General features: G+C 35.5%; 1 protein-coding gene across 1 annotated transcript in view; it reads right to left on the bottom strand.

The window, feature by feature from the left end:
* The window catches only part of LOC150092366 (mushroom body large-type Kenyon cell-specific protein 1-like), a 152,537-nt gene extending 134,418 nt beyond the window's left edge, over window positions 1–18,119 (bottom strand). Inside the window, exon 1 of the mRNA XM_090414925.1 lies at window positions 18,000–18,119. Coding sequence (XP_090271051.1) covers window positions 18,000–18,093 — 94 coding nt within the window. The 5' untranslated portion in view covers window positions 18,094–18,119. The remainder of the gene's footprint in view (window positions 1–17,999) is intronic.
* Window positions 18,120–24,871: the final 6,752 nt, after the last annotated feature.

Raw genomic sequence — 24,871 nt, 5'->3', positions numbered from 1 at the left:
GATTCAAAATTTCTAGCTCCAGTTCTTCAGCATATACTTGAATAAGATTTGCAATGCATGCAGCTATTTCCATTATATTTACTTGGCAAGTAAAAGGATTGATAAAAAAGGAGATCATTGGCTCAATGATAATAAATTCCTGAAATCTCTTTTCAAACTGTTCTTTAAGCACTTGAAGATGTTTAACAAATGGTGACAAGTTAAATTCACTATCGCCTACCATTTTTTTCATATTTGGGAAATGAACGGGAGATCCCATCTACAGATGTGATATCCACAAATCCAGTTTTGCTTTAAATGAGTTTGCAGAGCCTATCATTTTAGTAAAATGTCTATCTTTTCCTTGCAACTCCAAATTTAAAGAATTAAATTTTTCCATGATGTCTGTGAGAAAACATAAATCCAACAGCGAGCAAAAGTCATTTCGTTCATCAAAAGTTTCATTTTTGACATGAAGATATTTTTTTTATTTCTTCAATTAAGCTTAAAAATCTTGTAAGGACTTTACCTTTACTGAGCCAACGTGCTTCAGTATGGAGGATGAGATCAGGTTCTTTATCTTCAATGTCTTGCAATAGAGCCTTGAAAAGTTGGTGCTGCAAAGGGGCTGCTCGAATGGAGTTGATTATTTTTGTAACAACTTTCATAACATGTCCAAAGGGCAGTATTTTACTGCACAAAGCTTCCTGGTGGATAGTGATAGGACATAAAGTTTGGAAATGAATGATCTTTCTTGCAGAGTGCAATAAATCCATTAATATTGCCAACCATTGCTGGTGCCCCATCAGTAGTTATCGCAGACAGCTTGTGCAAAGGCATATCTATTGACTTGGCGTATATTCTGAATGTATTATAAATATATTCACCCGTTGTTCGTCCTTTCATGGGTAAAATTTTCAGTAGATCTTCTTTTACAGTGAAGTTACTAAATACCATTCTCACCATAACTGCTAACTGTGCTGTGTCTGATACACCTGTTGACTCGTCAAATTGTAAAGAGAACCAGTTACATATTTCCAAATCACTTTTTAACTGAGTTTGTATGTCCATTGAAATTACATGTATTCTTCTTGTGATGGTGTTATTTGACAATTGTAAATCCTGTATTGCTAACATAATCTCACCTTTGTTAGAAAATCCCTCAAATAAACAATCGGCACCAGTCAAAAATGCCTCTTTTAACAACTCGCCATCTTGGAATGGCTTTTTCTTCTTTGCGAGCATGTGAGAAATTTTTAAAGAAGCAATGGTGGCATTTTTACATGTTATTACGTCTAGTGAAAACCGACTGTTGGGCAGACAGGTTCAATTTTAGTTGATTTATTTTTTTCGTTCTTATTTCATATTTAAGTGGATAATTCATATTAAAAGTGGCATGCATTATCTGGAAGTGACATTCAACATTATGTTTTTTCTGAATTGCAACGCTACTGTTGCACAACAAACAAACACAATTATCTTTAAAATTAATGAAACAATATGTTTCCTCACAGTCGGTGTTAAAATTATAGGTTCGTTGTCTTTTACTTGATTCACTCATTTTAGGATTAAAAATCAAAATAATTCAAAAATTTAAGTACAAGGCACCATTAAAATTATGCGCATCTACTTTACATTTGCATGCGTTTAATACTCGTCATGTGTCATTAACGCATGCATCATATAGCATGCCATGAATTGTTGCTTGATGTGCACGTGATTATTTCAAACTATACTGCACACGGTTGAGCAGCTGCAGGCACACACAAATTGGTCGACGAGCGCCATGGTGCCCGCGGGCATAGGGTTGGGAACGCCTGCTATAGTAGATGCCACTGACATGTTACAAATTGTCAAAACAGCTGGCAAACTCTCTAGCCCTCCTCACTGGACTTACATCCTATATTAAAAAACTCAGCCCATTTTAAAACCTTGATTGAAAATCTGAACTTTAACTAATACAGATATATTGGTAAGCTTTGACATCACCTCACTGTTTACCAATATTTCCTTGAATGACACCTTAACACTCTTAAAAAAAAAAAGCATTTTTTTCCCTTCTGATATCTCAGATCTCTTTTCATTTGTGAAAAGAGATTCTGCGATATCAGAATCTCTTTTCACAATTCTGATTATTTTTCTTGGAGAAACAAATTTAAAAACAGACAAAGGGAATTGCTATTGGTTCCCACTCCCAATTTTTACATGGAAAACAAGCTATGGACTCAGTCCTACCCCCCCTTTCTATATGGCTAAGATATGTAGATGTGTTCTCTATTTGACCTCATAAACACATTAGACCTTCCTCTGTCACCTCAATAGTCAACATCCAAAAATCCAGTTTATGTTGAAAAAGGAAAATAACAATAGTTTACCCTTCCTACCATGACATGACTTCTGAATGCTAACCTCTCCTTCACTGTATATAGAAAACACACACACACACACACACACACACACACACACACACACACACACACACACACACACACACACACACACACACACACACACACACACACACAGGTAGATACATTCAAGAACTTTTCCCACCATCCCTCTCAACAATATAGCATCATTAAAGCTAACCATGAGAGCATATAATCTTTCCAGTGGTACCTCTCTTTCAACAGAAGTCAACCATATACACAACACCCTTCTAGCCAATGTATACAGTACTTACAGAATTAACAAAATAATCAATCCCCCCCCCCCGAGTCCTTAGTCATTGCTTCAGAAGGATTTCAGAAATGCAATCACCATCTCCTAAGCCCGAGGATCATCAGAAAAAATAGCCAGGTCTTTTAAAAAAGTAGTACAACCTCTACACCACTTTTAAACCCTATTGGAAACTTGCTGCCCTTAGCTGTTTTACCAAAGTTCGGCTTCTTCCTCTCTCTCAGTTCCTGGATTATATAAAGTACCCTGTTCCTGCAAGTTGGCTTACTTCAGAAAGACAAGTAGATCAGTCACCATCCATTTAGATGAATACAAAGCTGACATCTCCAATCACAACTATAACCAATCTGGTTTTGCAGACCATGTATTGGATGCCATTCACAGGATCTACTGGAAGAAAGCCACCATGCTCCATCACAGTAAATTTAAAAAAGAAAGATTGTTTTTTGGAATCTGCAGTGGCACTCAGAAATCAACATAATTTAAATCAATACAGGTACAAAAATTTCCTAAAATCTGGGAAACGATAATCGTCAGAGGTCCCGATTTACATCCTAGGCCAACTACAAATACCCATACGGGGGGCACCGCCTAGATGGAACTTTAGAGTCATCCACATGTTTCATTAAGTATTGTGTGTGTGTGTGTGTGTGTGTGTGTGTGTGTGTGTGTGTGTGTGTGTGTGTGTGTGTGTGTTTTACAAGTGTTATTTGTACTCCAAGTGATGGAGACGAAATGTTGGAAGCATTAAAATTAGTTTTTAATCCTTTCCTAGTGCTGTCAATACTCCATTAAACCTCCAACATGATTTATCCTACTCAAAACTAAATAGTGATCAATTCCAATTTCAAATCATCGATATACTCTTGCGTCCTGAACTAGTGTGAAGCTACTGCTATCAACAATAACACAGTCAAGAGACTTTTCTTATTTCTCATCTTCTCCATATGTGAATTTATGCACATCTTTATTATTGGAACATGGTGTTATTATTATTAGCTTTGCTCTTTTTTCCAAATTTTCCCAAAACATTTCAATATGTCTGGTAATCATTTTCTACTCTGCTGTTTAGAACTCCAATAAGCCAACTTTTTCTTTATGCCAGCTGCTTTCTCTAATGCCTCTTATATTTCATCATCATCAATTTCCTGATATTACCCCCAAGGGTGTTCAGGTAAATCCCCTATCAACAATTTTCCTCCAAATGAATCTATTACTTGTAAGCACTCTAATATTGTCGTATCTAAGTGCTTCTAAAGCACTTCTGACTGAATCAGTCCACCTAGACCTCTGTCTTCCTCTGGGTCTTTCCTGACAACTTGGCATCAAGTACCTGTTTTGCTAACCTTTCTTCACCCATTCAATGTCAAGTTCCTTTCTAAGGAAGTTGACATTATTAGCATTCAAGAATGTGTCAGCAGAGCTAATCTAAGGTGGTATGGTCACTTAAAAATGTCAAGTTCCTTTCCAATATCTTAATTTTGAATATGACCCTGCTGCCAATCAGTTCACTCACCTAATTTTTCTCAGAATCCTCATATCTCTGGTCTCTAGTCTTTGACCAAGTGCTTTATTTATTTCTAATGCAACTCTGAAATCCACGACTTAAAACTGGTTTAATCATTGTCTTATATACTGCTAGTTTAGTGTTTTGGCTAATTTCTCTCTTATTCCATATAAATTTATTCAGCTGGCTACCCGCTATATCAGCTTTGCTTATTCTATTGTTTATTTCCAGATTTAACCTGCCATCTTCACTAAAAACTGTGCCTAAATAGCTGAAATATTTTAATTGTTCTATAGAATCTCCATTCAGAATGCAGCTGAAGTTTTTTATGCTCCTGCTTATTTTCATACTTTTGGTCTTTTTATTGCTGATTTGCATGCCAAATTTGTTACAGCTGTTATTCAATTTAGTTAGTGAATCCTGGAGACTTGCACTAGATGTGTTTAAGAATACAACATCATCTGCATACAGCAAAGAGTTAAGTTTGATGTCTCCAATTCTAATATCAGTCTTGATGCCACTTTCTTTCATAATGTGATCCATATACATGAATAAGAGTGGAGATAATGTGCATCTTTCCCTCAAAAAACTCTTGCTTCTTCCTTAGTAGAACTTTCTGCAGGACCATAAGCACAAATAAGTCTCACTGTCCAGTTCTCCATTCCAATATCAGCTCATATCACTGTAGTGATATTGCCCTCATATAGTATTCAACACTATTATCCTCATAGTGTTGAATACTATAGCTAATCCTTTTCGCTGATCATTATTGCCTTAATATAACATTTTGCATTTTTTGCTGATAAAAATAACTTTGCCTAAAAATCTGAAAGGTGAAGAAGATTCAGAAATAATGCCACAAGAAATAAAAGATACATTTAGATAGGCTAGAAATAGAAAAACTGCCACAAAAGCATTTTCTGAAAAGCAAGTACTAGATGAATGAAGAAAAAAATCTTAGAGCCAATTTTTTATTTTTTTTAAAGGAGAAAAATAGATCCAAATAACTACCAAGAGATTAATCTTAACTTGAAAATCTGTAAAAACTAATTCAAAAAATTCCAAAAAAGGAATCATTGATGTTAAATGATAAACAAGATGATTTTAGATATGGATGATCATACAAAATTGCAATATTAGCAGAAAAGCTTATAGAAAATTAACAGAATACAACAGTTTTTAAAAAAATAAAAACAGATCCAAATAATTACAGAGAGAGAGAGATGAATCTATTACCAACTACCACCTTGCAGATCTGTACAAAACTTATTCAAAAATTAAAAATGAATATCTAATATTAAATGATGTACAACAAGGTATTAGATCTTGACAATCAATCCAGCAAGATGCAAATGTTTGCAACCAGAAAAATCAGTAGAACACGTCTGGTTTTCACATGTTTCATAGATCTATACAAAGCATTCAATAATATAAAATTACAAGATTTTTATATATAATAATGAAAAGAAAAATAAAAACACAGATAATAAAACCAAAGATATTTATACAGATAAGTGTAATAAAATACTGCAATAATGAAATAATAACAGAACAAAAAAGATAATGTAATTAAATAAAAACTGCTAATAAGACAATAAATCCAATCTGCTAGGCAGATGACTTAGAAATGTTAGCAGACACGGACGATAATCTGCAAAGAGAAATAATTTGTTTCTAATAAATCTAATAAAAGTATAATATGAAAATATCAACACTCATGATTAGTAGGCAACCAATCAGATGTAAGTTAAAAATAAACAGGAAAAGAATTGAATAAGTAATAAATTTTAAAAACTTGGAATTGAGAAGGAATAACAGAAAAAGAAGTAAAAGAGCAAGTGCTAAAGGTAAAGAAGATTGCTGAATTCTATAGAAAGGCTTAGGTGGTCTTCATTATCCATAATAAAGCTGAATGGTATAGATAACACCAAGAGGAAAAAATATAGTTATTAAACTCGCTAATATTTTGCTGGTTTTCTACTCAGCATCATCAGAGTACAATGAAACTGCGACAGGCACACAACACTAAACCAAGTAACTGTAGAAACAATTTAAATTGTAAATGACACCTAACGTCCTAACATGGTACCTTCTATGGGTCTACAAAGTTGATTCAGAGAAGTCCGGCTATCAGGTCTTAAAATGATAGTCTCTCAGATCTTTGGTAACTTAATGCACCCATACTTGTTGAGGTTGGAAGAGTGCTTCATAGGTGATGCTGATTCTAAGAATAGCCTCTCAGACCTGTAATGACTTCTATGTAATAAAGATGTTTTTCTCCATATGATCCTATGTGTAGAGTATCCAGAGCATGGTCTGCCAATCCCGACTTGCCATACAGATGATCTCAGATATAATTTTTATGTTCTTCAAGATGTTAACTGAAGGTGCAATATACACTCCCAAATGTTCAAGAGGATATAGTCAATCTTTAGGAGAACATATAAGCTAGTTGAATGAAAGGTTCAAAAGTGGTATGGAGATCATATATGTAAAGAACTTAGGCTATTTTTTCTGATGTACCCTAACACATGGAATGGGAATGGTTTTGCTGTGATCCTGTGTGTTGGGCATAGAAAGGATGGGGGGGTGCATGTAATATTTTATCCATTTTACATGGGCTGTAGCCATTGGCTAAAAAGGTGTCAAAGGTCCCTAAGCTCAAGTTCAAGGGCTGTCATTTGAACAAATAACCCTAGTTTGAGGATGCCATACTGTTGGGAAAGGTGGTGGTGTGACTGGGTTTTTTGTAGATAGAGAAGGATAATGAGCCATTAGGAAATTGTGTCACTAATGTATCTGAAGAGGAGAGACTATTGTTACTTTCTTTTTCTATGATGAAGTTTATTTTAGGATGTTGGCTATTTAAGATGTGCCAAAAATTTCTAATGTGTCTGAAACATGAAGCCAAACAGCAAACACATCATCAACATAGTGCAACTAAACTGTTGGTTTTTGTGTGGCTGCATTGAGACTTGGTTTTCAAAATACTCCATATAGAAGTTTGCTGGGGACACACATAGCAGTCCCATCTAGCTGCTTGTATATTTTTCCTCTTCACAGGAAAGAACTTGCATGTATTGTCAACGTGAATAATTCAATTATATCAGGATGGAAATGTGGCTTGATAAGGTCAAGGGTCTAAAGGTACATTAGTGAAAAGTGAGGTGATATCAAAGATTGCTGGATGTTTAAAAAGAACAATATGAAAAAATAAAAATCTAGACATTGCAACTTACAAGACAAGTGTATATAAAAGTATAATAAGACCAGTTTTAACTTGAATATCTGAAAAAAGAGCAAAAACAGTTAAGATCAAACTGTTAAACATTGCCACATAAATGAAAACTCTAAGGAAAATTATGAGAAAAACAAACTTTGATAAAATAAAAAATGAATAAATATACAAAAAATGTCCCTTACAACCAGTAAATGAATGAACAGCAAACAGGAAAAAGGAATGGCAAAATTTTTCATGTCAAAAGAATGCTAGAAGAAAGAATAATTAGACAAACAGAAAAATGGAAACCAAGTACTTCGATATTGTGATTCTAAATCATTAGACGACTAATTGAAGGATCACAAAAATGGTGGAATGACGGATTGCAATAACATTGATTCAACAGGTCTAAGACCTAACAGCAGCAGAAGAAAACAGTTGTCACTATAGGGTACCTATAAGGACCACACGAAGAATTTGTTATAGTGGAGAGTTTGTGAGAATAAATTTTCTTTAGAAAAGCATCATACTTATGGGACATCGGTTGGAACTGCCATAGTTTTTTACTCATACAGTAAGCAAATTCACTATAAAGGTGTTTGCTATACTGAAAGTTAATTCTTTTAAAACACTCAAATTATATATTTAGTTTAATCCTTTATCCAAGTGTAAGCAAACAAAGTTTGCACCTGAAGTGTCTTCAGGACTGGGGCAACTCATGGCAAAGGTGGACTGACTTCACGTCACTTGCCTTGGTATCTCATAATGCAAAGCACATCTCCTTGCAGACATGTGTAATGCTATGCATTATGGGAAGGGTCACTACCCAGACCGGTTTCTAAACAAAATTATGTCAACAGTAGGTAAGCCAAAAATGGGATACGTATTTGGTATGCTGTGTGCATTTGATCATATGCCTTTGCTGCTGTGTAATTTTTCATTCTTAGGTTTAAAAATGGTTCATAAATGATCCCTTCCCTGCTATAATAGCTATTTTGTTGGCAAAGTGATTTTAAATGATAACAATAAATTCACTCTCACTGAACTGAAGGGAGTCTGTAGCTCAGTCAGTTTTAACAATATCGTTTCATTAGAAAGACCCGAGTCCAAATCCTATCTAGGACATGAAGAAACTTTATCAGAGTTTTTCAATTGAAGGCAAGTTAGCTAGCATCATTCGGTAGGGTTTTCCTCCCAGAAACTCAGGTTTTTCATCTCGCAAAACAGGTAAACTAACCATTAGAAAACATACACAATTAGCCTGAGTTAATTTGACCATAATCCAATGCAACCAATCAACTGAACTAAATTTAATAAAATATGTTATTTTAGTTATAAAATGTTAATTAAGACCAAACTAACTCCATTTATTCTTCAAAGGGAGGTAGTGCTTGTTTAGTCCTAAATAAGTAATTTTTGGAAATCAAGAGACAGCTGGTCTCCATCTATAACTGTCACTGAAAGTTGAGCCTATGGCTATTTTAAAGAGAGATCAGAGCAAGGGTGCAGCAGACCACTACTTCCATATTGTGATTCTAAACCATAACATTCATGCTGTTCTATAAAACTGTGATTTCCAACATCTCTATTAAAATGTATTGAGTCATTTCGACTTTGGTTTCAAAGGCAAATTGTAATGGCTGATAAATGGTTTATCAACCATTAAATGATAACAATAACAATTAAATTATGAAAACTGAGCAAAACAAAATTATGTCCATAGTGCAATTATACTGCCAGTCTGGTTGGTCAAGTGGAGGGTGGATACACTCTCAAATCAACAGGCTGGGATTTGAATCCCAATGTAGGAATGGATTTCTGTGAAACTTCATTAGGTGGTAGATGAACTTCATCTACCACTTTCAGTGCAAGGCTACCACTTGCTTACTGGAGACCTCATGTGGCTTGAAAAAGTTCCATGTTTGGTCTTTATATATATATAAAGACCAAACACTATCCCAACACTTGAGATCAATGTTTCTTAAACTTTTTGAGATTGTGGAACCCTACATAAAAGTATATCTTTTTCACAGAACCCCTATGAAACTTTTGATAGAAAATTATCAAGAGGAATTATAAAAACAAACCATTCGTTACCTACAAAATACATTAATCATGAAGAAAACATATGATACATCCTAGAAATAAGTCAATTTAATAAAAATTAGTATTTTCCCACATTCACCAGGTTTTTTTCAGAAACTACGTCTAATACAAGTTATAAATGTCTGTACACTTTGGGGAACTCCTGCAAGTTTTCAGAGAATCCTAGGGTTCTGTGAAAACTGAATTCACTTAATTCAAAGACAAACTAGAAACTGAATAAATTAACCTGAAAATCATACTTTCTGCCCTAGGCATACTCTTCACCTCGTGATAAGTCAAGTATTTTGCACCATTACGAGGTCTGACAATTTAATTCCCAGAATGCACTTGTAAAAAAAACCTACATTTGGAACTATACATTAGTAGCTACTGTCACCTTCAAAGTAGTCCCCCTTATGCATTTATACATTGGTTTAGATGGTGTTCCCATTTCTGGAAACATGCCTGGAACTTTTTCCAGAATACTCTCGCGTTCCTTTACCACATTTTGCTGGATATCAGCAATGTCAGAAAATCTTGGTTCTTTTAGCGCAGTCTTTAATTTTGGAAACAGTCCAAAATCACAGGGAACTAAGTCGGGTGATAAGCAGGATGACCTAATTCGGTAATCATTTTTTTTGGCCAGAAACCCCCTCACGATGAGCGCACCATGGATTGGTGCATTGTCGTGATGATCCACTAAGCCACAATTCAGGTCTTTTTCTCCAAACAGATTCTCATAATCTTGTCAGCACCTCTAAATAACATCGTTGGTTGACCATTGAACAGGGACAAATGGTCAACCAACATTGTTTGTTGACCATTTGTCCCTGTTCAATGAATTCATAGTGGACTATCCCCCTTGTGATCAAAGAAACACACCAACATGGTCACGTTCGCAGACCATGTTGGTCTGCGAACATGACGTGCATGCTTTTTTCGGACATGGCAAACTCAGGATTTTCCACTGCATGCTCTGGCATTATGTTTCGGGATCGTACTGGATGCACCAGGTTTTGTCACCCATAATTACTCTTGGAAACATGCTTATTTTGAAGAAAGATCAGTAACTTGAAGCCGCCACTGCTTCTTTTCGTCCGTCAAGATCCGAGGTACAAACTTCACAGAAATCTTTCACATACCCAATTCTTCAGTTACCTTGAGTGTTTCTCAATTCATTTGCAATTCATCAGCCATTAATCACATGCTTAATTGTATGTCAGATTGTACCAAATCTCGCACTCTGTTCACATTTGTGTCCATCATTTTTGTTTTTGGCTGCCCACTGGGGTCACTGTTCACGTCTTCTCACCCACCTTTGAATCTCTTATGCCACTCAAAGACACTTGACTTTTTCAGAACACTCAGAAATCAACATATGCCACTTTCAACAACTCCAACGTTTCAGTAGCAGTTTTGCCAATTTTCACACAAAACTTGATGTTAACACGCTGCTCCAAATTTCGATTGCACATTTTCACGCCAAAGTTTACACACAGATCTCTATTGTTTTTGCAATAGCCAACTAACAAATGGCTTTATCGGCTTGAGATTAACGCATGCATGTACAAAGACAATTACTCACATGACTCCAACCGAAGCACTACGCATCTGTTCCAGGAATTACATTGTCACACCTCGTATTGCTTCAACATAATGATCAGGCCATGTATAGTTTGCAGGATGTGCTGGTCTAGCTTGCATCTACTGGGCTGAAATCGGCACTATACGTGTTAGTTAAGTTTTCCATCATTGTCCTTAAACCATAAACACAGCATAACATGACATTGGTGCCCCAACAAACATGAGTCTTTTCTGTAAAAATGCTAAGTAGGAAGCATTGCATACACTTTTGTTACAAAACATAATGAGTAGGATGATGCACTCATGCTTTTCCAATCCCATTAAAAAGGATGCAGCATAATGTTGGATTATGTAAGTTGGATGTCTGGAGTACACTTGATGATAGAAGAGAACTACATGTGAGAGACGGGCTGCATCTGAACATGGAAGGAAGAACACATCTGAAGAAATTGTTTTCTGGGCAAGTGAGAATAATGGGGCAGAGAACTACAGTCACCAGGGAGGATGGTGATGGCAGGTGGAGATAGCCTCATGTAGAGATAGCCACTTCGGAGATAGGCTAGTAGTCAAATGGAGTCTGGAGGGAATAACAGCATGTATAAGAATAATGATAATGTACTGATGCTTCTGTTTACAAATGCTAAGAGTATCAGGAATAAAGAGAATGAATTAGTGGCATTAATAGCCTCAGCCTGTCCAAAGATTGTTGGGATCACTGAAATGTGGTTGACAGAAAAGGAAGAATAAATTGGGATGGTGGAGTATTACTTATAAGTGATGAGTTGTGTCTTCTCAGAGTGGAGCATTTATAACCATTAGTACCAGGAAATTGTGCTAATGGTTATGCGAGCATATGATGCAAGGTGGAGGTAGGCAAGGTAAGGTATTTAGTAGGATATTGCTATAAGCCAGGAATGCAGAGGGAGAAGAGCAGGAAATGTTTATGCAGTTAAGTTAAGCAAGCACAAAACAAATTATCATTATGGGAAATGCTAACTACAGTGGCATAAATTGGGAAGAAGAAACAGCATGTAATAGTAAGGACACAGAATTTCTGAAATGCTTGAGGGACAAAGGTTTTAGGCAACATGTAATAGGAGAAACAGGTTCAAGAGTTTTGGATTTGTTCCTAGCATCATAACTGAGATGTCATTTTTCTCCCCTGTTGGAGAGTTATTATGCAGTCCTGACTGGAGGATGAATATTCATGTAGGAGTATTAAGGAGAAAGGCATTTATGTGGAATTATAAGGCAAGTGATTATAACAGTCTTAGATATCAGCTTGGAGCAGTTCCATGGATGAAAGAATTGGAAGGGAGAGATATCACCAGTGGAACTAGTGAAGAACTAGCTTCAATGACAAGTTGTATATCTCAAGTGAAAAAATAAAATGTTTTGGTTTAAAGTGGATGATTAATGAAATCAAACAGGAAAAAAAGGTTATGGAAAAGTATAAAGGGAGTGGGGGTGGAGGACCATTGCATGAGGAAGACAGGTCAGGAAAGTGACTAGCATTGTAAGGAAGAAAAAAACTGATATACAAGATATTAGCCCTGAAAGCCAAGAAAAATCCTAAGGAATTCTTTCATTATGTAGTCAGTAGGAGAAATGAGTGCAGAAGACTGGCATTGTTAGATGGAAATTATTATTATTGTTATTCGTGACACCTCCAAGGAGTCTGAAGACTCATTGCGGGAGGACACCTACTATACAACTGTCTCCACCACTACACCGAACCTCTACTACCAATCATCTCCATCAACGCCATCTACCGCCCACCACCACAACTAGTATTTTTTTGTCTGTAAATTGCGTGTGTTCTGAAGGGCCGATTTGTCTGTATGCGGGATGAAAAATCCGAGTTTCCGGGAGAAAAACCCTGCTACCTAAATGGAGGTCTAATGACCAATGCAGCTGACAGAGCAGAATTGTTTAATGATCACATTATTGAAGTGATCATTAAAAACCCTGAAAAGTATTTTTTATTACTAGAGACAAATAGGATTCAAGGCTTAGAAGTGCATGAGAAGAATATGTATACCAGATGTCAGTGAATGAGACTGGAATTTAGCTACATTGTAAGAGAACATTCTAAAGAACTGGCAGCTCTGCCTGGCTTTTCAATAAAAGTCTGGCTACACGAAAGATACCCAAGGAGCAGAAGAAGGGCAAGATATAGTTCGCCCACCGTTTTTAGGTCCCTGCTTCGCGTCTTTCCAAGAATAGTCGATTCATGCTGAAGGGGAGAAAGAAATGAAGGACGTCCGAATTGGTCGCCAATATGCGAAATTACGTGCTTTATAGGTAAAATTTTCCAACTGTTATACAAGCAACATAGTTAACTACAATAATCATAAAAGAGAAGTTAATTTTCCGACCGGTAATAATAAACAACTCATCCCACAATACGGACTGATTACCCTATTATCGGAATGGGTTCTCCTTTTTCTGAGATGCGCAGAAGTGTCGAAGGATCTCTAATCGGTGGGCGAACTTAATGCTGTTGCATAAGGGCAAGGTAGAATGGGGGGGGGGGGGATAAACTAAAGATTAGTTTGTATTGCCTGACTGAGTGGTGATATTTGCTGATGGCTGTATTGCATTTACTGCATGCCTCAGCACTGGCTGAACATATACAGCTGGTGTTCTTGATGCAAGTCACCAAGTGCATCCTTTTTTTTTTTAGTGCGTATTTCAATGAAGCACAGCTTGAAAAGTGGACATTAATTTTTGGTGGAGGAGGAATGAAGGATTTCATAATGGAGAATGATTTTTGTGACTTGCTCAGAGCAGGTGTTTCAATCATTACAGGATAAGGAAGAGTAAGTTCTAGAGGTCATCCCACTTGGCTCCTTTGTAGTGCCAAAGGACATGAGGTCGAGAGTGCCTCAATAGAAGGCATTCTGTGAGAGGGAAAGAGACTTGTACAAGATTGTGATCTGAGTTACTGACAAAAGAGGTGATCTCAAAGTATATACAAACAAAGAACTGATTTAAAAAAAAAAAAAGAATTTTGGTTGGTAGACAGTATGACTTGGATTCGGTCACTGCTTATAAGAAATACTTCTGCATCTCATCCAGCTTAGTTGGTGGTGGTGTTAGAAAAGGGAAATCAAATCAGCTAGTTATGGACATTTAGGTTAACTAGGAAGATGACATAGCTGAATAAAAGAAAGTCAAACTTCTGGGATAGGAAGGGGTGAAGAAATTCAGAATGGTTTTCAGAATCTGGAGAAGAGACAGATGTTACTAAATGAGGCAAGAAAATCTTAAGACAGAGGAAGTCAATAGTGGAAGTCTAAATTTGACACTCTCTAATAAGCAATGTTGGTTCTCACAAAGAACAGGAGCCATTTGGAGATTGAAGGTGTAAGAACGCTTCTTTGACACATCTAATATTTGAAAAACACATGGGTATATAGTGATGTAAAAGCACCAAATAAAATTACCAACATTGATTATCGATTAGTGATAGAATTAAAATATCTAATACGCATTTGATTCAAATTGTCATTTTATTTTTTCGTTCGTGAAATTCAGAACCCACAGGCAGGCTGCACAAAATCACACCGTGGGCCACATGTGGCCCGCAGGCAGTGCTTTGAGCAGTCCTGTTTTACACCATAGATTATGAATTTAATGAAAGGATAGAGCAAGGACATGCAGAGAGAGAAGATCAATTCTTGAACATGACACTCATATAGAGAACAACACTAGTCTCCAATTAATATTGTGGCTTCAACAGTGCTTCCTGCATACCACTACTCTCTCCCTCCAGACAAGACCTGGAAGAATATGTTGAACTACATTATGTTAGCAATGAAAGTAAGTGGACTGTGGTTGATATAATCTGCAATTCGGATTTGTCAAGAGATTGTCTGATCTAGATGTCTGTATGTCATTTATGCTACAGATGTTGGTGAAGTGGATGTGAAAGTGATTTCAATCACAATAACACTATCACTGTTAGTTGCATGTTTTACACCAGGGCTGTCCAATCTTAGGTAATTCGAGAGCTGCATAAAAAAAAATTATCAGAAGGCCACACCACAATGCATATCTAGTAATTTGGTGAGCAGCAGTGACACAACCTCGAAAGCTGAGCAAAAGAACAACACTAATTGCACACTAATCGCAAGCTCACGTTCCCTGTGAGCACCCAGAGCATGCGCGTTTGAACAAAACAGTGTAAGAACGCTTCTTTGACACATCTAATATTTGAAAAACACATGGGTATATAGTGATGTAAAAGCACCAAATAAAATTACCAACATTGATTATCGATTAGTGATAGAATTAAAATATCTAATACGCATTGGATTCAAATTGTCATTTTATTTTTTCGTTCATGAAATTCAAAACCCACAGGCAGGCTGCACAAAATCACACCGCGGGCCACATGTGGCCCGCAGGCAGTGCTTTGAGCAGTCCTGTTTTACACCATTGATTATGAATTTAATGAAAGGATAGAGCAGGGACATGCAGAGAGAGAAGATCAATTCTTGAACATGACACTCATATAGAGAACAACACTAGTCTCCAATTAATATTGTGGCTTCAACAGTGCTTCCTGCATACCACTACTCTCTCCCTCCGACAAGACCTGGAAGAATATGTTGAACTACATTATGTTAGCAATGAAAGTAATCAAACTGTTCTTTTTGCTATTGAAAAATGGTGTAGGTTGGAATACCAGGTGAAGCAACTATGGCTGCGACAGCAATATATCAGACTGATTAATTGCAAGAGTTCTCTAGCCCAGTTTGCAGTATGGAAAACAGCCATTCTGCATGGCAAAAACCTTGCTACCTCTGTATGAAAATAGACACTTCACCTTCACTTGAAAAGTGATGAAGAGTCAGAAAGTTTCATATAAAAAAATTAACCAAAACTGTTCCTAAAAAAAAAAAAAAAAAAAAAAAAAAAAAAAAAAAAAAAAAGATGGTTGTCAAACATATATTTTAAGTACTCAAGGGCAAATGTCTTATACTCAGAACTGCTAGGAGAAACAGAAGAATGACAGGGAAATCAGTGTTTTAGGTAGGGACTGTCAAATGAGTAAGAGGATGTTTGAACTGGATTATGTATGTTATGTTAAGAGGAAATGTCTGAAAGAGTAGTGCACTGAGTACTCCTACACTGGTATAAATCTGAATACAGAAAGTCATTCACCATAAAATATTGTAAACAGTTAAAGTGGAAACTGGCTACCAATTGCAACAGGTGGAAAGCAGACAACAGGATGACAGTTTATTGAATAGGTTTATTGAATTATAACACAGTGAGTGATTGTTATAATTCACTGTGCATGTGATTTGTATGCATCATCAAATCATTAAACTAATTATCACTAAAAATCCATTTCAGTTTGTTAGACATTACCACTAGGAAACTTGAGCAATTAAAATATATAGTGGACAGCACACCCTTTAAGATGAAAAATTTGGGAACAGCTTTCTTTAAACTAACCCAGTTTGCTTCCTTTTGATAACAGCATTTCTCATAATAAAAACGTTCTATCTTGAAGCATTATTTAAAAAAAAATAAATAAATACTATTCCAAGAGCCATCTACCTCAGAATTTCATGATATGGATCCTATGCAATTCCAAAAAATATGAAATACCTTAAAAGACGATATCTACATTCCATTCTTCTCTTAAGTAAACTGCTATATAAGGAATGTGAGAATACTGTGGGAAATTCATAAATTAAAGATGAAAATATGAGCTCATCTGCTTTCGACACAAAATATTTTATTTCAAAATAAACAATAGGAAACTTTGGCTAGAGTCATATAACAATAGCAAAAATTCACACATTAACTACGTTGCTGTAAAGTCAAGTTGTTCTTTCACAAAGTGTGACAGTGTTCTGATGATATATAAAATTGTCATCAGCAGAAAAAAAATTTTATAAAAGGCAGTTAAAATACTGCAATTTACAAAACTACTTAAAATACCACTTAAGTCATGTGAGATTCTTATAATAATTCCTTCTTACAATGCTTCACATTTTTCATGCAATGACCTTAGAGAGCACCACACAGTCTATGTTTAATAATCTGATTTTGAAATCACGTGTCCAAAGTGATGACCTTGGAGAAGGCAACGCTGTTTTTGTGGCCTTGAGGTAAGAACATACCACAACTACCATTACCTGCAATAAAAAGATTTGGAACCACTAATGACCTTCCTTATTGCACTGGGAGACACCAAAATACCAAAACATTCATCTGCCAAATATATCAGCAAATTCTTGATAATTGTATTTCATGTCCACAATTATATCAGATATCACATTGAATATGTAACATAAACTGTTATTAGGTCATTGGCGGCCATCTTGAGACGACAGCAGGTTGAGCTGAGGGTGAAAACAAACCGTCTGAGTAAGTCCGTTACAGTGTTTCATTTCTTCGACACATCAACAAACACGGAAGTCAGGTAGATGTTAAGCCTTTTAATCCTCACGTGCGTTCACCAATCATAAGTAACAACGATTCAAGGAGTACCTCTCATTTTCATTTTCTTACACAAACAGTTCAGTAATTAAAATGTTGCCATAAATTCATAATGGCGTTCGTTCTTTGATCTGCCCAAGGACAATTTTCGGCAAATGTCACTTGTTTCTGACCAAATGCTACAAACGTAAGAACACACTGAATTCAGATATCCGTTCGTTCAAAATTTTTCTCGGGCTGCTCACGGGTTACCACAGCTTCGCTGTTTATTAATTTTACGGTGCAATATGGTTACCGGTGAACGAAATTCGGAGGTGACGATGACCACCGTACTGGCCACGAACGAGACCGCGTACGACAGTCAAAATTTTGGGAACCACTTGCTGTTTTAAACTACCTATAATGGAAATAAATTCGTATTCCCTGTGATATATAACCGTACGGATAACAATCACCTGGCCTTAAACTTGTTGTTGTACTTACCCACAAGAAATAATATATCTTTGCTCCATCTTTGTAATTCCTTTCGAAAGAAACGTCGCTCTTGGGAACAGCGGGCGATGGAGCACTCCGCCATTTTTCGTCTTCACCCTAGCCCCTGACGTCACATGGAACCGGAAGAACCTCTGCGATTAGACGTCATAACATGCAGAAAGTAGTGACGTATCAAGAATGCCCAAATTTTAATCACTTGTTTTGAAGTAAGCATAAACAAACTGAAACGTGTTGTTTAACCAAATGAAAGAAGTTCGGAATGTTACAAATGTGGAACTGCGTTCACCAAGCTGTCCCTAAACTTACATGAGAGAAGATTAAGGAAGGTGCAGATGAAATATAAGGTTAAAATCAAGTAACAAGTTTGTTTTTTTTAACTATAGTTTTTTGCAAATGCGGACTAGATATGAAAACTTGTCCTGGACGGTTCATATGTGCATTTTATCAATAAAACCATAAATACATGTTCTTTCTTTCTTATATAAGGACATATATTTTCATATGTTATTCTGAACATTTTTTTAAATGTACATTAAACATCCTTGTCACACCCATTGAAACTTTGATTTTATGTTACAGTACCAACTAAGAAGGGAATAGGTGTTTGTAAATACGATTGTAATATTGGAGACATCATTCCTTCCAACAACAAAAAAAAAGTTTGAATATTTTATTAGTATCTGCATTAAAACAACTTTTGCTGAATACTATTAATGTAATCGTTTAGAAAACAGGCTGATTGAATTTGTCGTGTGTGTGTGTTTTGTAAACAAAACTCACGAGCAGATAGAGTACTGTATTAGCAGGATCCTGAGCAAAGCTTATGTATTTTATGATTTTGCTTTTGTTCTTTTAGTTTCACTTTCAAATGGCAAGAACAAATTTTAAAATAACTTTATTACGTATATCCGAAATGAAGTTTAAAAAAAAAAAAATTAAATCTATGTATGTCATGTGATGTCGTTGTTTCGTGCGCTTATTAAGAAATACCATTATGACAAAGTTATGAATAAAAATATTAGAATGGAATGAAACATTCGGACATTAAAAAGTAATGTTTATTAACATAAACATAAATTAAACAATTGATTTTAGTTATCTTTCGTGATGCATAACAATTGCATATTTTATTTGTATGTATAATGTTTATACACACACACACATATCCTAGTCTCATAAGGAATCGTAGTAGGGTTTGTTTCGTTCCCTTCCTGCAGATCAGCCTCTGATTACACACATCCACAATATAACAAGAATTGAATAACAAAAAATTTTAAAAAAGGATAATAAGCACGCACTTTCTTTTTTAAAAAAAGGAAATTTTTTCGTTAATTTTTTTCTACATTATATTAACTATGATGAGTACGGTCTCAGCTAGGTACAAAAATTATACCTATTTGACAAAAGGGAAGCTTTCTTTCTGTTTGTTTTCATGGAGGTACATTAATTATTGCATTTTTTTTACAATACAAAAGAAAACTAAGGTTTTGAAACTTATACATATATATGTTTCAAAACTTATATATATATATATATATATATATAAGTTTCAAAACTTATTCCATAAGTTTTACAGAAATTGTTTTCACAAGCATTCCAAATGGGCCTTATTTTTTTTTTTTTTAATTATTTTCTTAAAATAATTTTATTATTTTATTATTTTAAGTACAGTATACACTGTACTTACACACTGAAAGTACAGTGTATACGTGTTTGGATATCAAAATATCAAAATTATGGTAAAAATTAAAAAAAATTAAACATGAAACAATATTGTTTATTATCGATAAAATTATAGTTTAGTATAATTCAAAATTACTTAAAAATAAAATATATTCTTCTTGTTTTGTTTCATGAAAAAATATTGTTTATTATCGATAAAATTATACAGTTTAGTATAATTCAAAATTACTTAAAAATAAAATCCATTCCTTTAATTGTAATTAAATGAATGGATTTACAATTACAATTTTGGACATTACAATTAAATCCTTAATTGTAATGTCCAAATATTTAAAGAGACGAGTGAACACGATAAGCACTACGAACACTACTATTGGCGCAAACTGAATAAAACAACAGTGGAACTTCGCGACGGATAGTGCCGCATTACGCTAATAGCTCGCTTCTCACTATGACGTGCATATGCTTGCGCTCATAGCAATATAACACTATGGTAAACACAGTGCTGCTAGCGTCCTTAGCCCTCCTAAGTATTACAAGACAGATTTTTGTTATTTTTTTATACAAAATAAGAGAATTGTATAGGATTATTGATGATAAAATTAAATATTACAAGCAAATATTAATAAATATATTTATATATCGAGAAAAATTGGGGGTGCTGTAGTGCCTGTGCACGAGCCGCCCCTGCTGTATCTAACTAAATACTTGAGATTAAGGCGTAAATAAACACTTCCTCACCCTCTCTGCTGAGGTTTTGAAATTAGCTATAAAATATTCAGGAAAATATCCTTCCGAGGGAACATTAAAAACAAAAAAGTGATATTTTTAATAACACTTTTAAGCAGCTATATATATATATATGTGCGTAATAGATTTGTGAGTTTTATTTGCCATTATTAACATATAAAAAATCTAGGGTCACATAAGGATGAAAGCTGGATAACTAGAAGAGATCTGTACATAGTGATACAGTAATAATCAATTACAAAATATTTTTGTAATAACAATTACAAAAATTTAACTGGCCTAATGACTATGGCTGACACCTGGTTAAAAGTATTGCATTCGTATTCTGTATAACTGCAAGTGTTAAGGATTCATCTAGTAAGAAATAACTGCCATTAAAGGGGATAATAAAATATTAGCGGTGAACAACAGAGTTGCCAGAAAGATCACGTGGAATAAATTTTGATTCCTCTTATTTCATGCAGTGTAAGGACAAGGTGTGGTCGTCATGTTTGTCGCAACAAAGCGATAGTTTCGGGCATGTTTACCTAGACCTCTTTAGGCCACTTAATATTAGCACCAACTTCCACATTTTTTGTTTACTGTATTTGATTGATATCGCTAATAGGACCATGTACCATATCATAATGCATGTATCATTCAGAAATGCTTATATGATAGTGAGTTTAACTTAACGAATCGATTCCTTCAGTCACTGGATCTCAATCCCATTGGTATTTTGGGGATGTGACAGGGATATTTAAAGAGAAACCGAATTCCAGAGAATGTGATGAAAATCAGGAGAAATTCATCATAATCTGCTAGGAATGGTTATTTTCAAAATGTTTCTGGAACCTTTTAGAGTAAATTTTCAGACTATATCGCAGATACGTATGCATTCAGGAGCAGACCCAAGTCATTTGGACTCGTATCCATTGAATATGGAGGATATTCTACATCTTGACTGTCATTGTGCCAAAAAGTATTTAACCCGTCTTGTAGCATAGCAGCAAAAATGATGAAGCCAGTACTGAAAAGCGACCTTGTTTTTTTACCATTACTGGTCATGGTAACTGCACTGGTTACAGATCATGCTCCATCAATGTTCAGCAGCGCCCTGTCCTGACAGTTCATCTAGGACACGGTGGAACACAACACTGTCTGCCTTAAACCACAAATCACTTCGATGCCACTAGATTCTGGACGAGTTTCCTCAATATCCCGAATTGAGGATGGTAACATTATTTCTGTTGCCATTTCAATTAGGGATATTAAAAACATATACTCAGGTTTATTCACATTGTAGGAATGTATTCTATTCAGTGTAGTAACAATGGAAGTTTGCAAAAGCACGCCTGTGCCGATTTCACTCTTCAATACCTGCAAAGTACCTAGCGTGATGCAATTTTGAAGATCACAATGTGGAGCAGCCAATTCACAACTGAATTATGAATTGGCTGCTCCACACTTCTGTTTGTCAAAAATTTACTCGTAGGTGGAGCTGTTAAGCTATAGTCATGAATAAACTCAATTTTGTTAATAATTGATCACAGCTAATTAAAAACTTTGGCTACTGGAATACTTTGATTAGTTCTTGGTCATTGATATAACAACAGGTGTGAATCTAATGAAGATATAATTCGTAACTTTTGGGGATAATGGAAATAAGTTCATAAATATCTGTTTGTGTGGGTTGCTTATCATGCATATTGTAATTTTTACATGAATACAGACCGACATAACCGAACCTCCATAAAAGGAATTAAAATAATTGATTTCTCACTGATAAGGCTGTAAAATTGATTCTAAGATTTCAGTTGTCCAAAGTCTGTCTCAAAATCAATTTGACAGCCACACGAGAAGCGAATACTTTGCTTCCTTTAGTGGGGGTCCAGTTATCTCGATTTATATAGGTTATTGGCTGGAAAGTAGTCTTCAATTAGAAGAAATTTTCCTTGGCTTCTTTTGGCTAGTTCGCATGTTATTCAATTTTTTGTCGTGAGCAAATAGATTTTCCGCGCCTTCAGGTCTGCTTTTAACCTCATCTCTCTCTCTCTCTCTCTCTCTCTCTCTCTCTCTGGAGAATAAAAGGTATTACAAATTTATTTTAAGAAATAAAAAAAATCACTAATACCTTTCATTCTTCAAGAGGGTACGCTTAGCTGCTAAGGAAATTTTTTGAAGACAGACTGACAGCCATTCTCTACCCATAGCCTTCACTCAGCTGGCCCTGACACTACACACACATCAGCCAAAATATGATATGACCTCCTACCCATCTAGTATTGTGGTGGGCCCCCTTTTGTTCGAGATACCCTTATATGCATTAACTCTACTGGATCGGAAAGTGTTGTGAGGTATTCTGAACCAACTATACAATAAATATCCTGGAGGCCAACGATCGAGCGAGGCACTGGCTTCGACTAGTGGATGTGCATTCCACATGATCCCACAAATATTCGTTGGGATTCAAATCAAGAGAATTATGGGGGACAGGGGAGCACACAGGATGCTTGGAGATATTCTCTTCAAACCATGCATGCACAATGCGAATCATGTGACATGGAGCATTGTTTTGCTGAAGGAGATCAGATCTATCAGGCCACATTCTCACAATGCGGGGAAATACCTCGTCTGGAATAATTTCGAGGTGAGAATTAGCGGTCAAGTTGTGTTAAACAGAGGATGGTAGACCTAGCGATGTCCATGAGAACAATCCCCTGGCATTGAACTTAAAATGGTCATCTTCTTGCAGTGCAGCACTATAGAAGCAAGCTCCATTTTCACAGGACTACATAAGTACTTTAAAAAAAAATTATATATATGGGGGGAAGGATAAGTCTCACTCTCCCGCTATTCGGGATTGTAATGGAGTTTTAACCCGAATCTCAGAAAAACGACCGTAGAAATCACACCATTAAAAAAATACGAATAAGTGTTAGCAATACGAAATTGAGATAGCCGTGTGCTGCCCTCTAGTGATTAGTAAAGATCACAAGTTATCGGCCGTTATTAATTGATCTACCGGTAACAACTAACAATTGAAACTGGTCTGTCTATCGATTTATAAGGGCAATGGCTAAAAGAATTCCACCTGAATAAATTAGAGGATTTATTTATTTCAGAAATAAAAAAAAATCCTATATCATGTCTCAGATGCTTTTTTTTTTTCAGCTGAAAGAAATTAGTTTTACTACAAATCGAACTTGATGTTTGGCATCTAAGTAGACAGTCATTATAGAAAAACATAAAGGTATAGTTGAATACAGTGGCAGCTTGTACATAAGCACTGCGCCACTGCAGCGCCCCCAAGGAAAAAACGAAAAAACTAAAATTTGTTTGTGTTTATAAATAATAACAATGCTTACAATATTATATAAATGCAATACAACATGTTAAAGATTTCAGCTTATGTTTCGAGATTGATCGAATAGTTAATAATTGGAATTGTTCGATTAACGCTTTAGATTACGAAACAAATGCACTGCGATTTAACGCAGTGTCGGAATTATAACGTTCGATCAGTTGCAGCTAGACTCGGCGGTATTCGTTTGCACTTGTCATACACGTAACAAGTGAAACCGACACTGCTCGTTAAACAGTGTCGCTACAGATAAGTTGTATGATTGCGCGCGCAATTTCTGACATAAGAAACTTTTATTATTGGTGTATGTTCGTGGTAAGGATAAAATATTTTTGGTAAATCTTATTCTATTCTGTAAAAATAACATATAATTATTTATTTATTATAGATTCAAGTCGAATAATGACGACTGTCACTGAGTATATGAAAAGAATTATATTTTCTCAATTATCATTACACGAAACAAATGCTGCGATCTAATGCGGCCAAACTGACCGATATTCGTTTGCACTTATCACTGCACGTAAAAAGTGAATCCGACACTGCTCAACGAGCAGTATCGCCACATATAAATTGCATGCTTGCGGGCAAAAATATTATTAACAATTTTATTAATATTAAATTTAATATATAATATTAAAAATTATTTTCAGATATTTTTAATGTTATACGAGGGTGGTCTGAAAAGTTCTCGATCTAACAGTGAAAAAACAAATTTATAATTTCAAATTATTTTAATTTTTCAACATAATCTCCCTTAAGATTAATATATTTATTTAGGCGATGCACCAGCGCCATTATCCCGTTGCTGTAGTGTTATACAGTAAGATCTGCAAAATACCCCTCTAAAGCTGCAATCACCTCTTGATTCGAAGAAAAACGCTCACCAGAGAGGAAGCGTTTTAGTTCTGGGAAGCAATAGAAGTCAGAGGAAGACGAATCTTTAATTGCTGTTTGGCTTCTGGTGTGTAATGGTGAATCCAAGTGTCATCCATAGTAATAAATCGCTCCAAGCACTTTTCAGAGATTTTCATGCGAGTGCGTTTTTGATCTGCTGTGAGCAAGTGCAGCAACCATCTTGTGC

The sequence above is a fragment of the Typopeltis vanoorti genome, chromosome 26 (genome assembly GCF_054136105.1).
Source record: "Typopeltis vanoorti isolate ZY-2024b chromosome 26, IOZ_Tvanoo_1.0, whole genome shotgun sequence".
NCBI classification, from domain to species: domain Eukaryota; kingdom Metazoa; phylum Arthropoda; class Arachnida; order Uropygi; family Thelyphonidae; genus Typopeltis; species Typopeltis vanoorti.
Note: the sequence above shows the minus strand (reverse complement) of the source record. Positions and strands in the feature narration are given on the sequence as shown.